Consider the following 17935-nt stretch of genomic DNA (forward strand, 5'->3'; position numbering starts at 1 on the left):
GCTGCTGAGCTTCTTCTAGCCAAGTTTCTAGGCGTTTCTTTAACATCCCCTGCTTTTCTAAGGGGCAGACTTCCTCTCTGGAGCTTGGCTTCCTGCTCTCTCTCTTAGCCTCTTTCTCATTTCCTTTCATTTGGGTTTTTCTGTAACATTGGTAGCATTTTTACACACAATATAATACATGTAAAATGTATTCTAAACTGTGTTAATAAATTAGAAACTGTTCATCCCTGTAACTTCTATTGTGACATGCCTCTATGTCTCCAGGTAACATCGGATAAATTTTAATACATTGCTATTAAATAATGGATCCAGATTAACAAGGTCAACACAATCTCTTCACCACCAAGTTGATTCTGTTTCCTGCTTTTTTACAAGCTTTTTTACAGACAAACACACGTTCCTAAGCAACATGCCCTTCAACATCTAACATCATAAACAAGTTTCTTGGACACATTATACTGTTCCATTACATTTTATGGATTACAGTTCTCTGCATTCGCTGTCCTGAAATACACTTCAAATTATACACAACAATCCCCCATAACAGCTCGAGGGTTACTCTACTACATCTCAGCCACTGCGGCCATCAAACCATGTGGCCAGCAGTCAGCAACACAGATAAAAACATACAAAGACACTGGTGCATGATGAAAAAAAAAATGATGAATATATATGTGTACCATGTGTAAACACAACCTATTCACCATGACAATGGGCTATAAATGTCCCCAGCAAAACAATACTTTATTTAATACTATATATTATTGTTGAAGGCTAATGTTCCACAGCACACCTTGCTCTCATCTCCACCATTTATCCTACTAACAGGGTTGCATCACGTGGCTCCCCAGATGACCTATTTAGAGTCTGCACTTCAGAAGGAGAGCTGGAGAATCACAAATACTCCCTCAAAATTGGCTGAGGTTCGGCCACTGAGATTGCTAATATAAAATCCACGGGTGCAAATCCTCTTAACTGCCTCTGACAGTTACCAAGGCGGGTGGGACACCAGTTTATTTTTAAAAACTGCCTAATGGTGAACTTTGCTAAGAAGGTGAGTTTGATGTCAGAGAAGAAACCAGCTTTCAATTGTGGGAGCTTCATCATTAACCCCTGAAATGAATGTGCTGATTGTACACCAGCATATACTGTGTGAGGCCTGCTGGATGCTGATTGTATCGTTAGCTAAAATATGTGACTCTTCAGAAATTGCTGTTGGGTCTGCCACAATTTTCATTGCCATACCAATCTCTCTCCCATTGTCTCCGACTGACTCTGTTTCACAATTTTTAAGGGTACAGTACCCTATTGTACCAGTACCAGCACACCAAGCAGGAACCTAAATCATCATCTGAAATAAGATGCTGAAAGTGAAAATGAAGTGACTGTCATTGTGAAACACTGCAGCACAGCACACGGTGACACAGTGAATGCACAACCTTCCATTTATCGGTCCGCCTCATTACCCACTAGGCCACCACTGCCCCTAAATATAATACAACACTATAATACAACCTCTGTCTGTTGAGAGATGAGAATCACAATGAGAATCACAACGCATCACTCAGAGATGGAGTAGTCAGAACAGTTGTAAGACTTGGGTCTTTCTCTTTACTGTGACAGTTACCTATGTGAAAAATATTGACCTCCATCAAATAATAATGGACAGTTTTAATAGTTAAAAAAAGGTCACTGATACTAACTATACTGTGAAGTAATGTTTTCACAATAATCAGTTTCTTCTATTAGACATCAGTCCAGACTATTTCTGGACTGGTACCTTCTGAAAGATTCATGAGCAAGTACAGGCACTTTTGTCTGAGTTGTTCTTTATTCTCAACATTACTCACCCATCACATCTTATTTCTCATTTCCTATTTTCTTTTCTCTTGTTTCTCAGCCCTGGATCAATACATCCGTAAGAATCTCAGTTTCAGACATCCTGTCCTATCAGGTTGTTTCACAGTATATGGATTACACATGTGCAATAATCCATTGCACTCATCCATGCATCCTTTAAAATGGTGCTAATGTGATCATACAGACACAGGGAATCAGAGGGTGAGGTAGTCTGGGTGCCGGTAGTGGGTAACACACTCACCTATGAGCAAGAATCCCAGGTTCAAACCCCACTTACTACCATTGTGTCCTTGAGCAAGATTCTTAATCCTGAGTGTCTCCAGGGGGACTGTCCCTGTCACTACTGATTATAAGGCACCCTGAATAAGGGTGTATGATACATTCTGTAAATGTAAATGTTCAGAGAGGCACATGGAATGGAGCAGGATAAACTTTTTGTGGTATGTTTGAGTATGTTTAGACCTATGACATTAGTAACCATTACTAACCAGCACACACACAAATACACAGTAAATATCCTCAACAGAATGTAGTTTCAGTCAAAATGTTTAGAGAGGAATACATGACAGTGTTGCTATTCATCTGGTATTGTTATAGTCTGAACCAATCTTGAATCTGGTGTTAATGAACATATTTGTGTGATTACAGAGGAGTAACTGCATCAGTGTCTAATGGAAGAAACTGATTATTGTAAAAATGTTACTAAACATCCAGTATAGAATTAGTCTCAGAGCCCTTTTTTACCTCTAAAAACTGTCCATCATTATTTGATGGGGGTCAATATGAAAGTCCAAACTGTCAAAACTAGACTTAAACTGGGTAGCATTGATTAGGCCTATGCATATTTTATAGTCCAAGACAATACTGGTAAAATCATAATGGCATAGTGAAGCAACACATGTTCCATATGAAGAAACTAGCAGAGTGACTGATCTTACACACCGTACTTCCTCATCCTGCTTGAACCGTTGGTTACAGGTCCGCTTCCTTACATGCTAGGCCATTACTGCACCACTAAATTAAAAGCAATGGTTCATTTTTTGCACCAAACTGACATCAGCACCATCCATTTTGTGGGCTGAGTTTGACAGTAAAGAAATTATTTTGTCACCAACAAAAAATGTATGTAATCAACAGAATGTATGTTGTCAAAAAGTCATTAAAAAATCATCCATAAATGCATTTTGTCAACAACACAGTTATTTTGTACACATTATGTATTAGAAAAAGTCATTTTGTTCACAAAATGCAGTGCTCAGTTGAACCCTTATATAGACTGCCTGAAAGTAATAGAAAATGGCGACCCAGCAGCGGAGCCAAACCCCAGGGAGAAAGTTCCTGACCCGACTACACTGGTCCAAGATGAGGTGGATGAGCCCCAAGGTACCCCTAAGTCCAGTCGGGGGGGGGTACTCCCCCCAAAAAAATTTTCTCTGCCTCCCAGCAGAGAAGCTGGCCGCTCCTAGAATGCACCGGCCTGGGGTGCATTAAACAGTCGGCGGACAGTCCGGGACCACCTCCCTGCATGGGGCAGGGAATGACGCAAGAGGCGTCAAATGGGATGTGTGGAGACAGGGCCCGCACATACCCTGATTTATGTATGCAGGTTGGAGGGTCTGGGGCCGCCATGCGGGACCACATCGAGGAGCCAGCCTGATGGTCTGGGGCCGCCATGTGGGACCATGTTGGGGAGCCAGCCTGAGGGACCGGGGCTGCCATGTGGGACCACGTCGAGGAGCCAGCCTGAGGGTCCAGGGCTGCCAGTAGGAGGACACAGCAGGGCAGGAGCCCTGTGGTTGCGCCATTCACCCCTCCACCTCCACTGATGGTACTGCTGGGGCTCCGAGGATGTAGCCCTGGGAGGGTGACCTCTGTCAGGATGAACGCCTGCGGGCTAATTTTTGTTCTCCCTGTTATTCCCGCTGTTTTCGGCCATCGTGCCCTGTTTCTTTGTATTTATTAATAAATCATTGTTTCCCTTATGTCCCACCTCTGCGCTTCCTTCCCCCGTTAGCATGCCAACGTGACAAGCAGCTAATTACCTGATATTTTTCCTGATAGCTGTTAGCAAATATGGATATGAATAAGACATACATACAGATTAAGAATATGTTAGGTTATGCAGCAAAAAACTGCATGTTTGCTTAACCCAAACTGCTCACTTTAAAACTGAGTTGGGACAGGACTTGTTTGATGTTTGTCCATCTTGCAGATTCTCATCTTGAATATTTCATCAGTCTAAAAATGCTGTGACTGAGCTTGTTTGTTAAATAAGTAAAAGTCTTGTTCAGAATTTTGGCTGGTGTGTGCATGTGTGTGAGTGTGTGAGTGCAGGAGGACAGAAGCATACTGTTTTATTATTGATAATGCAGAGGAATTACAAATGAGCTCAAATACCCATTAAGAGGATATATTTTTACATCTATGAGTTTGAATGGCCTCATTTGGCGTGTCCAATCTCTGTACCTCTGTGGCACATTTACATTTACAGCATTTATCAGACTCCCTTATCCAGAGCGACTTACAATCAGTAGTTACAGGGACCGTCCCCCCCTGGAGCAACTTAGGGTTAAGTGTCTTGCTCAGGGACACAATGGTAGTAAGTGGAATTTGAACCTGGGTCTTCTGGTTCATAGGCGAGTGTGTTACCCACTAGGCTACTACCACCCTGGGACTAGATTTGTAGGTGTGGATTTACTGACATAATGCATTTGAAACAATGGTAAACTCAGAAAACCTGGGAACCAGCACCAGTTCTAAACAAAAAAGTTTTACTGCTTACATCTGTATTATCGTCAGTTCTACATCAGTATCGTAGTTTATTAGCTGCAATAAAATCATTAGACACTTCTGTTCCTCCTCAAGTAGATTATAAAATGTACCTCTGTGGCACACTGTGCCTCTCCAATCCTCTTCTATTTCCATAATGTCATTTCTGTTTAAAGTTGGTTGGTTGGCATATATGCATATAGTGCATTTGTGAGATATTTTGAGCGACCAAAAATTTAACACATTGCATTTTAATGTTACAAGATCATAATAATATTCAAATTAATTAATACACTTAAATTAATATTTATTTTCCAAATCCACAGGGAGCAGGATAAGGATGAAATAGCCTCCGGTTGTCAACCCCTGCTCTCAACTAACAGGGAAAACACTAGAAACTTCTCAAGAATTCTCCATAATTTTTTATAATTTTAGAACTGAATCTGAACACTCTAGTAAGTTTATCAACTAATGAATAATCACACTGCACTTATTATTCTATGTGAATGGTTTATCACATGTCTCAGAGGGTGAGATAAGCACTTATTTTCTCTGAGTCAGTCACTCCATGAACAGGGCAAAACCCAGCAGACATGTAAGATGGCAGCTCCAAGTGCAACACATACACGGTTCTGTGTAACTGTGTCTATATTACAAACTTGCAAATCAACCAGGTGGTTACAATCACAGGTTCAGATCCCATTCACTATTCCTGATTAAATAACTCCAATATGTATCTGACCGCAATATACTCACATTGTAATTATTATATTTAATGGCATACTAAGTATTTAGGCTTTTAAAGTTAAACAGCACCAAAAACTGAGGGGAAAATTTGTGTTTATTCAATGCACTCATTAGATTTATTAAATAATCAGTATGGGCTCATAAAGAGGAGCTGTCTATGGTAATTCCAGAAGAGTTTGCTTGTTAACCAATAAATAGCCTGTGAACTATAAACTAATGTAATCTCCACTTCCACATGCAAATGACAGCTATAGCAAAGAAAAAGTTGACATGTCTAAAACCCTAATCAAGCTCCCTGCTCTATTCATGATGTTTAGTTAAAGGCAGGAAAACTGGTGGACAGTTTGTGTCAGTGTAGATGACTACATTTACATTTACAGCATTTATCAGACGCCCTTATCCAGAGCGACTTACAATCAGTAGTTACAGGGACAGTCCCCCCCTGGAGCAACTTAGGGTTAAGTGTATTGCTCAGGGACACAATGGTAGCAAGTGGGATTTGAACCTGGGTCTTCTGGTTCATAGGCGAGTGTGTTACCCACTAGGCTACTACCACCCTGGGACTAGATTTGTAGGTGTGGATTTACTGACATAATGCATTTGAAACAATGGTTAACCAGCACCAGTTCCAAACAAAAAAGTTTTACTGCTTACATCTGTATTATCGTCAGTTCTACATCAGTATCTTAGTTTGTTAGCTGCAATAAAATCATTAGACACTTCTGTTCCTCCTCAAGTAGATTATAAAATCTTCACACTCATTCAGGCAAGTTTATTAATACATTAATTTATAGTGTAATTTTAATATAGCTGCCTTGATTGTCTCGGTGGGTATTTATTTTTTAATTACTACACAGATTTCTAAGAAAGAAACTGACATATACAGATATTCAAGTAATTTGTCAAATCTAAGCTTGTAGTTTTCAAAGTGTTATGAAAACAGCATAAATTATATGCAAATTAATTCACATGCCTACTGTCTTTTGACATAAATATGCGCCATTTTATCAGATGCCTCATTCAGATTCTTCAGAGATCTTTACTATCAGTAGTTACAGGGACAGCCCCCCTGCAGACACTCAGGATTAAGTGTCTGCACAATGGTAGTAAGAGGGGTTTGAACCTGCAACTTTGTTTGTCATAGGGGAGGGTCTTACCCACTAGATTACTAACAACCACATAAATATCATTTTTATGGAGCATAATATAAAGATGCACTCAAAGGATACCATGAACTGATGACTGACCTCTCATACTCAATTAAAATGTACAGTGCATCCAGGAAGGATTCACATTGCATCACTTTTTCCACATTTAGTTATGTTCCAGCCTTATTCCAAATTTGATTAAATGCATTTTTTTCTCTACACACAACACCCCATAATGGCAATGTGAAAAAGGATTACTTGATTTACTTGAGGTTTTTGCAAATTTATTAAAAATTAAAAAAAGGAGAAAGCATGTGTATATAAGTCTTTGCATCCAGTTTCTCCTGATCATCCTTGAGATGTTTCTGCATCATAAGTGGAGTTCACCAGTGAAAAAAACTGTTGATTGGACATGTTTTGGAAAGGCACACACCTGTCTACATAAAGTGTTGTGTATAAAAATAGTGTAGAGAGAAAAAAGGCAGTGACATAATAAAATGTGTAAAAGGGGATGCACTATGAATACTTTCCAGAAGCATTGTATGTGATTGTACACATTCTGTCCTATTTTGCATCTTCACTTTTTTTACGCCTTTCAGGTTCCTTTACAACACAGTGGGGAACCCTTACATCCTTGTCTCTAATTAACAAGGCTCACTAGTCTAACAAGGATAATGAGGATAACCTATCTACTGCCAGCCTCCTCAGCTGGAAAGCTGGGAGGTCACCTCTCTTCCTCAACAGAGATGGCAAGCTGTAAAAGAAGATCATTTAATGTTATTTTTCCTTAAAATCCACCTTGTACATACATTTTGCAATTCAATTAAGCTGAATAAATTCACATGTATGCCACCACGTCAATCAGTTCATTAGTAAAGATTCTGTATGTTTCATGTTTTGACATCAGGATGACATCAGTAATTCGATTTCTAAAGAAACAAACTATATGAAAACTAACACATCATATGGCTTAGATTCTGTGTTGTTTGTGTGTGTGTGTGTGTGTGTGTGTGAGACTCATCTGTCACAGACCCTCATGCTACTACAGCACTGTGCAGATTGCCATCCTTATCTCATCTTTCTCTTGCCGTCCTTCATTGTCTCCCATGGGCACTATTAGGTTTTATTAGAGCCTGGGCTTAGACTGATGGACCACAATAACACCCTCAAAGAAAATCATATTTGGTCCTATCAATCCATGTGAATTCATGTACAAATTTCAATAAATAAAATCTACCATATCTAATAGACTTTTATGAAAAACACCCTAAAACAACATTCTGGTTTTCTTCCAGTCTCGTGAGTGCTATTAGGGAAGAGTCTATATCCTGAATAGAAATCTATGGGAATGGATGGTTGGATTATTGTTAGTACAATTTCACAAAATTTATACCATATTAAAAAAGATGCCAACAATTGATACTGGCATACTGACAATATATTCAGCACAACAGCAACAATAATACAATTTATGAATTCTGCACCATATCTGTAGCAGCAGAAAGTATTAGGAACATTAGCAACAGAGGGAAATATATATATATATAAGTACAGCAATGTTAATAAATAATAGAGTTGCATTTCATAAATAAATTACAGAGGGGCAAAGGAATCTGCCACATATCTGTTTGAGGCACTCCAAAATGCTGGGCCGGAAAAAAGCGGAATTGGATTCACCTCATTTGTGAATCTCACAGAGCATGCTGGGACTGTGTGGTGGGCCAAGGCTCCATCCATTTTGCTTTCCATCACTGGCCCACTTTCTCTTCATGAGCCTCACTTTGGCTTTCAGTATCTTTCATTCTTCTCTTTAACTCTCCAATTTTCTCTTCCTCTCTTTTATACCCTTTTCATTTAACACACACAGCCCCTTTTGAAAGCACATGACTGCCCACTGCTCACTCAGGGTGATGGATTAAATGCAGAGGACAAATTTCACTGTGTGCACTGTGTGCTGTGCTGCTGTGTATCACATGTGACTTATTTTTATTATTATTATCAGTAGCGGTAGGTAGGCCTATTAGGAGAATCTTAGGCGAATCTTAGGAGAATCTTAAAGGTGACATCACAGAGTTCAGGATATTCCTGCCCAAAATGACGAAAGAGGGCAGGAGCTAAAGAGGAGCAAACAAACGGATCTCGAACCCACGCAAAAGAGTGATAATCCTCTTTGAAATACGTCGCAAATTGTTTTCTCATTGCTGACAGGTGCTCAGACGCTGATTGAAATTGGGAGGAGAAATCGTGTGACGTGTGCGTGGCTGCATGCGTGCATGTATTTCACAAAAACTAAAGGAAAGCTTTAACTGTAGCCAATAGTCTGACTAGTTTATTCATTTTATACATACGTCGTATAAATACGACCACACGTTGTATACGTTTACAGCCTCTGCAACTTCCGTCCATCATAAAAATTTATTTGGATAGTTTGATTTTCTGCATTTTCCGTATTTGCAACAAATATTTTGAGGGGTGTTTTTTACTATTGAGAGCCACCAAATGATGAATATGAAAAAACTAATACAACAGTTTCGGACTCAGTTACGGCGCAAGGACCTTAAACTTTTGAGTTTTGCGCAGCTTTTCAAGAAGAAATCAAAGAAATGGGTGCCGTTTTCTAAAGTTTATGAGTGCAGCACACACAAAATAAACTAAACTGACATACTGCAGTTAAATGTCAAAATGTGGTGTTTTTATATTTATAACATTTGAATAAAGTTCAGCAACATACATCACACAACCTGACGACCAAGAGAGCTGACAATTTATCATCACCTTATGATTGAAAATGTGACACTGACACTGATTTCATACAACAGTTCAACAAACAAGTTAGTAATATTAAGTCACTTACATTTTTGATGAAATAATGATTGTTTCGGTCTATTTTAGCACTGAAAATAGATCCGATGAATCTAAACAATTTGCAATCCCCCCCCCAATACTGTAGCCTACTAAGTTCCCCCGCAAGAGTGTCCGCGCCCCCTGGTTGAGAACCACTGTACTAGAATATGAACACACTCCATGACCCCACACTGACCCTTGAACCGTGCTTTTTTAAAAACCGTGCTTTTTTAAAGGAAGAAAGAAGACACGCACTGAAGATAAATGTGATGGCTGGTTAAACAGTTATCAACACTGTGGCCTCCTCTGTGAGGAGCAGAATGACAGGACAAGAAGGTGAGAAAAGAAGAAGACATGGAGATTGGTTGGTGTCTGTGTTTGTGGCTTTGTCTGTGTATTAGAGCATCTAGTCCTTACCTCCACCAGGTGTGGTGTTGGGTTGAATCCACACATGTTGCAGACCTGTGTGTGGCACTGTGTGCAGGAGTTGTAGTTGTGGGGGTCAGTGGAGCCAACGTTGAGCTCTGTCTTGCACAGTGGGCAGGTGGGTTTGGGCTTCTGGTTCACTGGTTGTGCCTGTTTGATCAGGGACTCTTGCTGCGGTGCCTTCTGCTGATGTGTTGGTGACTGCTGTTGCTGTTTCTGGAGAGGCGCATGTAGACCTGGCTGGAATGGAGCCCCAGCAGGCTTGGCGGAGGGACCTGCAGGGAAACTTGGCCCTTTTGTTGCCGCACCAGCATTGGCATCACTGAAAAGGACCCGGGGGCCACCAGATGTTGAGCGAGCTGGGGAGGGCTGGGGTGTGGTTGTGCCTGACAGTGGGTCCACAGAAATAAGGGTGCTGGCCTGGTTTAGCAGGGAAGCGCCAAATCCAAACAGTTTGGTCAGGCCATCCTGTGGTGGCTCTTGGGTGGGCTGTGGACGGCGTGCTGGGGAGCTTCCTGCACTGCGGGTCTGATCCATTCGACCTCCAATGTGGTGCACTGGGGATCCCCGGCCTAAGTCAGGCTGTGATGGTGCTTTCGCCAGGCCAGGTAGGGGCACTGCACCTGGATGAGGAATCCGTGTCCCAGGCTGAGACATTCCACTTGGCCCTTGCTGGCCAAAAGGGGTGGCCTGCTGTTGGGAAGGAGGTCCTGTCTGGTGTCCTGCCTGGGGGCCAGTCTGGGGTCCTGTTTGATAAGGAGGTATTGGTCCTGTCTGCCTCTGCTGACTAGGGGAGACCTGTGGTTGTGGTTGAAGTTGAGCCTGGGGCTGACGTTTCGGCTGAGGCTGGGTTTGGGTCTGTATCTTTGACTGGGCTAGAGGCTGTGGCTGTGCCTGTGGCTGTGGCTGAGGCTGGGGCTGGGGCTCAGGCTTCTTGGGCTGATGTGATGGAGAGTGTATCTGCTGTTGACTCTTGGAGCGTGGCGTGGTCATGTCCATCCCCAAAGCCCTTTGCATCTGGCAGTTCAGGCACAACCACTCCTGCACCTGCAGTCAACACAAACATTCAAAGTCACAAAAACAACCAGTACAAACCCATCATGTATTTTATAAAAATGAGTAACTGCATCAATAAAAAATATATATATATTTTTTAATTCTATGAATATGAAGGACAGCAGAATGTTTCTTTGATTTCCTATGATAAATATAGCATAACCTGCTCACACCAACTGCATAACAACGAACAAACTTTTTTGATTTTATCATCAACATGCCACATTTATTATGCATATTGATGCATATACAAAGGAATGCATATACAAACATATGCATATTGATTCATTTGTGTAAGATGGGACATTCCTGGTCCATGATTTTTCATAAGTTAATTAAGACCCGCACTTTATCTCCAAGCTGTGGCCTTCCTCTCCCAGAAGGCCAGCAAATGGCCAGAAGTGCAGAGAGGGGAGAGTCTTGATGAGGGTGGATGCCCACTGTATTCCTGCATTAGGATTTCTGTTTGGAAAAGGCAGAAACATCAAAGGGCAATATGATTGCTTTGGGGCAACCAATGTCCAGTATAAATGATGTTCTCTTCAGCTGCTTCTTGCTGCTCTGAGGTCCAGACTGCTCTGAGGTCCAGACTGCCTCTCGGAAGTTTGGCTTCTTTCTCTTTCACGCTTTACTCTTTTTTTAATTTCTCTAATTATTTTTTTTTCTATAACATTCTCAAAGTTTTATATGATTTTTTAAAAATGTTGTACAGGGAGTGCAAAGTGTATTTTTGAGGAATACTTTTATTATTGAACAACAACCATGTTCTCAATGAACCCAAAAAACTCATTAATATCAAAGCTGAATGTTTTTGGAAGTAGTTTTTAGTTTGTTTTGATTTTTAGCTATTTTAGAGGGATATCTGTGTGTGCAGGTGACTATTACTGTGCATAATTATTAGGCAACTTAACAAAAAACAAATATATACCCATTTCAATTATTTATTTTTACCAGTGAAACCAATATAACATCTCCACATTCACAAATATACATTTATGACATTCAAAAACAAAACAAAAACAAATCAGTGACCAATATAGCCACCTTTCTTTGCAAGGACACTCAAAAGCCTGCCATCCATGGATTCTGTCAGTGTTTTGATCTGTTCACCATCAACATTGCGTGCAGCAGCAACCACAGCCTCCCAGACACTGTTCAGAGAGGTGTACTGTTTTCCCTCCTTGTAAATCTCACATTTGATGATGGACCACAGGTTCTCAATGGGGTTCAGATAAGGTGAACAAGGAGGCCATATCATTAGTTTGTCTTCTTTTATACCCTTTCTTGCCAGCCACGCTGTGGAGTACTTGGGCGCGTGTGATGGAGCATTGTCCTGATTGAAAATCATGTTTTTCTTGAAGGATGCAGACTTCTTTCTGTACCACTGTAGGACTGGGAGTTGAGCTTGACTCCATCCTCAACCCGAAAAGGCCCCACAAGCTCATCTTTGATGATACCAGCCCAAACCAGTACTCCACCTCCACCTTGCTGGCGTCTGAGTCGGACTGGAGCTCTCTGTCCTTTACCAATCGAGCCACGGGCCCATCCATCTGGCCCATCAAGACTCACTCTCATTTCATCAGTCCATAAAACCTTAGAAAAATCAGTCATAAGATATTTCTTGGCCCAATCTTGACGTTTCAGCTTGTGTGTCTTTCAGCCTTTCTTACCTTGGCCATGTCTCTGAGTATTGCACACCTTGTGCTTTTGGGCACTCCAGTGATGTTGCAGCTCTGAAATATGGCCAAACTGGTGGCAAGTGGCATCTTGGCAGCTGCACGCTTGACTTTTCTCAGTTCATGGGCAGTTATTTTGCGCCTTGGTTTTTCCACATGCTTCTTACGACCCTGTTGACTATTTTGAATGAAACGCTTGATTGTTCGATGATCACGCTTCAGAAGCTTTGCAATTTTAAGAGTGCTGCATCCCTCTGCAAGATATCTCACTATTTTTGACTTTTCTGAGCCTGTCAAGTCCTTCTTTTGACCCATTTTGCCAAAGGAAAGGAAGTTGCCTAATAATTATGCACACCTGATATAGGGTGTTGATGTCATTAGACCACACCCCTTCTCATTACAGAGATGCACATCACCTAATATGCTTAATTGGTAGTAGGCTTTCGAGCCTATACAGCTTGGAGTAAGACAACATGCATGAAGAGGATGATGTGGACAAAATACTCATTTGCCTAATAATTCTGCACTCCCTGTATAGTGAAGATGTGCAAATGTATAAAGTGAAGCTGTGTAAATGACTTTGATGCTTAGACAGAAATATTTTTAGTAAAAAATGTAGTGGCGTGAAGATGTGAGTCCAGAAGTTGTTTGAAAAGTGCAGGGGTGTATTAGTGTTCTGTAGTGTTGTGGTTGAGAGCTCATATAGCCTGCAGGAAGAAGCTCCTCCTCATTCTCTCTGTGTTGGCCTTCAGAGAGTGGAAGCGCAACCTTGATCACAGCAGAGAGGAACAGTCCATTGTTGGGGTGGCTGAGGTCCTTCACTATCTTACTGGCCCTGGTCCAGCACCGCTTGCTGTAGATCGATTGAAGGTCAGGGAGCTTGGTACAGATGATGCGTTCAGCTGATCGAACTTCCCTCTGTAGGGCTCGTCTGTCCTGCATGGTGATGTTCCAGAACCAGGTTGCGATGTTTCCTCTCTATGGTGCAGGAGTAGGACTGCCTAAGGACCTTGGAGGGCAGTCTAAAGTCTCTCAAGCGTATGAGGTGGTAGAGATGCTGCCGGGCCTTTTTCACCTAACTTACTGTTTACGAATAAAGCATGTTTGACTTTGAGTTGAGTTGAAATCAATTCCACTGGTGTTAGATTAGGATTGGATGGTATTGTATATGAATTGATTTGTTATGATGCTGAACAAGGGCATGCCACCACACCTTACACCTCCCAACCAACCGTACAAATCTTCACTGTTGATTACTGCAATCTGTACCATTACACAGGTCATGGCACCATTCACTTTAGCAGAATACATAGCCACTACCCATGATGACTGTAAATATCTTGCTTGCGTTATAGCTTGCTTACTTTTTTACTAGCCTTAATCTCCTTTCATTTTATTCAATTTTAGTTTCTACCTTATTCTATTTTATTTAATTTTTACTTAACTATGCACAGTCAAAACAGGGTGGTTCAGGATCCATTTCACTCTCTGATGTACTACTATAACTATGCATGCTAGGACACACCACTGTGTCCATTATTAAAAATAAATTGCACTAATTAACACCTACATTGGTGTATCCCATGTTTTTTGTATAATAAATACATAATGGTGTCTCACTGTCCTGTCGGATGATAAAGAGTCCGGTAGCATTGACCTTTTGTTGAGCTTGCTTTCCTGGTGCAAATAATTGTCATGATATTCGTGCATTAATTAGACATGAACAATTGGACATTAACATCAAGCACAAAAAAGGACTGAGCTGTTCATTATCCTCTGTGCAATAAAAGTAAAAGTGGAAATGACGCAAAGAAGCAAGAAGTAGGCAAGAGAAGCCATGTTCAGAAGAATACATTGAAGTTAAAGAACTTGTCACAATGGGAATCCGGTGACGCACTTGCAGACATACTGTGGCCAGGGGGACAAGCCGTCGTACCGGGAGAGAACACTGGACGAACTGGGGAGGATGTCCGGAGGCGTTTGGTCTTGTGAGGGAGAGACTGGCGGGGAGTGAGGACACGGAGGAAGCAGTGGACGCACTGCAGTGCAGCGGGGAGTGAGTTCGGGATCTGTGGGAAGTACTGGGGCAGAGGCGAACCGGAAGACGGCGGGTTTCAGGATGGTCTGGGAGCGTGGACTTGACGGGAGTACGTCTTGGGCAGCAGGAAGGTAGGGGAGTTCGAATCCCACATAGTACCATAGTACCATTGTGTCCCTGAGCAAGACACTTAACCCTGAGTTGCTCCAGGGAGACTGTCCCTGTAACTACTGATTGTAAGTCGCTCTGGATAAGGGTGTCTGATAAATGCTGTAAATGTAAATGTAAATGGGAGCATGGAATCACGTCTTAAGCGAAGGACCACGCAGGCTCAAGGTCAGGGACAGGCAGAGGTCATGGCCAGGAAGTTCCAGTCGGAGTTCCAAATTTGTGGTTTCAACGGGGTCAAGCAATTCTCGAAGTCGGTTGCAGGCGAAGGACGTATTTCATGGATCAAAGTATCTTGGGTGTGGGTGAGAGAGCTACTGTCTCTGGTGAGAGATACTACCAGATACACTCGACCCACTACAGTTTGCATACCGTCCCAACCGGTCCACGGATGACGCCATATCACATCTCCTCCATACTGCACTCACCCACCTGGACACTCGGAAGGGAAATTATGTTAAAATGATCTTCATTGACTACAGTTCAGCATTTAACACAATAATCCCTTCCACACTCACCACCAAGCTGGAGCACCTGGGACTCAGCTCATCTCTCTGTCAGTGGATCTCCAACTTCCTAACCGGGAGACCACAGGCAGTAAGGATGGGTGGACATGTCTCAGCCTCCATCACTCTCAGCACTGGAGCCCCCCAGGGCTGTGTTTTGAGCCCCCTGCTGTACTCCCTGTACACCCATGACTGTACAGCCACTACTAGCTCCACCACCATCATCAAGTTTGCTGACGACACTGTCGTGGTGGGCCTGATCTCTGACAACGATGAGACGGCCTACCTGGAGGAGGTTGGAAATCTGGCGAACTGGTGCCAGAGGAACAATCTCCACCTGAACGTCAGCAAGACAAAGGAGTTAATAGTGGACTTCAGTACAAAGCAGGAGAGGACCTACCAGACCCCCTGTCATCAACAGGAGCCCAGTGGAGAGAGTGGACAGCTTCCGTTACCTCGGTGTTAACATCACGCAGGACCTGTCATGGTCCTGTCACATCAACACCGTGGTGAAAAAGGCCCGGCAGCGTCTCTACCACCTCAGACACCTGAGAGACTTAAGACTGCCCTCCAAGGTGCTCAGGAACTTCTACTCCTGCACCATAGAGAGCATCCTGACGGGAAATTTCTCAACCTGGTTCGGGAACAGCACCATGAAGGACAGGCGAGCCCTACAGAGGGTGGTTCGATCAGCCGAACGAATTATCCGTACCAAGCTCCCTGACCTTCAATCTATCTACAGCAAACGGTGCTGCACCAGGGCCAGGAAGATAGTGAAGGACCTCACCCACCCCAACAATGGACTCTTCTCTCTGCTGCGATCAGGGAAGCGCTTTCGCTCCCTGAAGTCCAACACAGAGAGAATGAGGAGGAGCTTCTTCCCGCAGGCTGTCCAAGCTCTCAACAACAGTACATAGAACTCATGCACTTTCACCTCCAATCACTCCGGACTCTTTTGCACAAAACCACTTTGCACAAAACCACTTTGCACATAATCACTTTGCACATAATGACTCTGCGCTATTTAGGTCCTTACTGCTCTTTCTTTTATGGCTCTTTCTTCTTTCTTAAACATTGTAAAAACTGTAACTCATTTGCACACCTTCACCCTACCAGTTACACATATTTTATGTTAAAGACGTAAAAGTGTAATACTTGGTTATGTTTGCAATATTTGCATATTGGTTCATTGTTTACTTGCAACATTTGCAATACTGTGGTCTGTAGCAGTTGCAGAAAGCATTTCACTGCACATCATACCGTGTATGACTGTGTATGTGACAAATAAAATTTGAATTTGAGTAATCTCATTCAAAGAGCTTGTGTGTCTCCTCGGGGTTACCTCACTTTTATACTCGCCGCCTCCCACTTCCATTTCCTCTTCCAGGTCGTTGTCAGGCGGGCTGGAGGTGCATTGGCCATGACAGAACTGTTAGTAATGACTTTTGGGAAGATTCAATTTTTTTAACCAAGCTTTTTTTTTGTGGAATACCTGATGTGGCCCAACCTCACTCATTCTCTGTCTCCTGCAGCCCCCAGTTAATTTGAGTTTAAGACCCTTGTCCTACATCCTCATATGGGGATTTACATTTTGGCTTCCCTATATCTTAATATTTTATTCTCTTCAAATTAAACCTTTTGTCCTCATTCAGGTATCTTTGCCCTCTAGTGGTCAGATAAGTACTATACTCAAAACATAAAGAAAACAAGATGGCGGCATTATCAGCAGCATTCTTCTATGGTGCGTTCAAAAACAAAAGTTACTAATGCTCATCCAATTTTGAGATTGAAACTTGTGAATTGTAACTTAAATGTTTCAGTGGTTTAAAATGGTATAAAAAATTGACCCATATTATTAATAGTATTGTTACAAAACTATGATTTCATTGTGTTTTTCTTAATAACACAAAAAGCACTTAAAAAGATTGTACTACAGTCACTGACAAAATTCTATATAATTTAATATAAAACAAGTTTTTTTCAATGTATACCTTTAAGAGCTTCTATTTCACAACGGCGTTCTATATAGAATTTCTGGGTAAATTTAGTGTGCAGAGCTGTAACCTTGGCCTTGTGGGAGAGATTTGGGTGCAGTATTCTGCGACCGAAGGATCTCCTATACTTCGGGTTCCAGTTCACATGTTATAGCCTGTGTCTATGGTATGAATGCATGTGTAGCTTGAATGTCTATATGTAGCTTGTTTTTTTTATTCATTTTTTTCTAAAATTATTTTATGTGATCTTCTCCTTAATGTAAGACTAGTTTGGTGGAGCCTATTCATGGTCAAAAAATTTACTCAGGTCAAAAAAAGCATGTTCCCTGGAGTCCACCTTCATTTACATTTACAGCATTTATCAGACGCCCTTATCAAGAGTGACTTACAATCAGTAGTTACAGGGACAGTCCCCCCTGGAGACACTCAGGGTTAAGTGTCTTGCTCAGGGACACAATGGTAGTAAGTGGGATTTGAACCTGGGTCTTCTGGTTCATATGCAAGTGTGTTACCCACTAGGCTACTACCACCCTGGCGCACATCGCTCAACTATTTGAGAAACGCTGCACTAAATTATGATATTGAGCAATCTTTCTTTTCAGATCTTTGAAAAGTTGCTTTGAGGATCCCATGCTGTCAAAGTGAGACACTATTTGTGATTGGCCACCTTATATATTTGACACACCTCTCTATGAAGATGAAA

The 17935-nt window shown here is 41.9% G+C and overlaps 1 protein-coding gene across 3 annotated transcripts in view; it reads right to left on the reverse strand.

The window, feature by feature from the left end:
* Positions 1 to 17935, reverse strand: part of bsna (bassoon presynaptic cytomatrix protein a) — a 90052-nt gene that overhangs the window by 40246 nt on the left and 31871 nt on the right. For all 3 annotated transcript variants that reach the window (XM_028994712.1, XM_028994710.1, XM_028994711.1), the window contains exon 3: positions 9786 to 10841. In XM_028994712.1, the coding sequence (XP_028850545.1) occupies positions 9786 to 10841 (1056 nt within the window). The remainder of the gene's footprint in view (positions 1 to 9785; positions 10842 to 17935) is intronic.

The sequence above is a fragment of the Denticeps clupeoides genome, chromosome 10, assembly GCF_900700375.1.
Source record: "Denticeps clupeoides chromosome 10, fDenClu1.1, whole genome shotgun sequence".
NCBI lineage: Eukaryota > Metazoa > Chordata > Actinopteri > Clupeiformes > Denticipitidae > Denticeps > Denticeps clupeoides.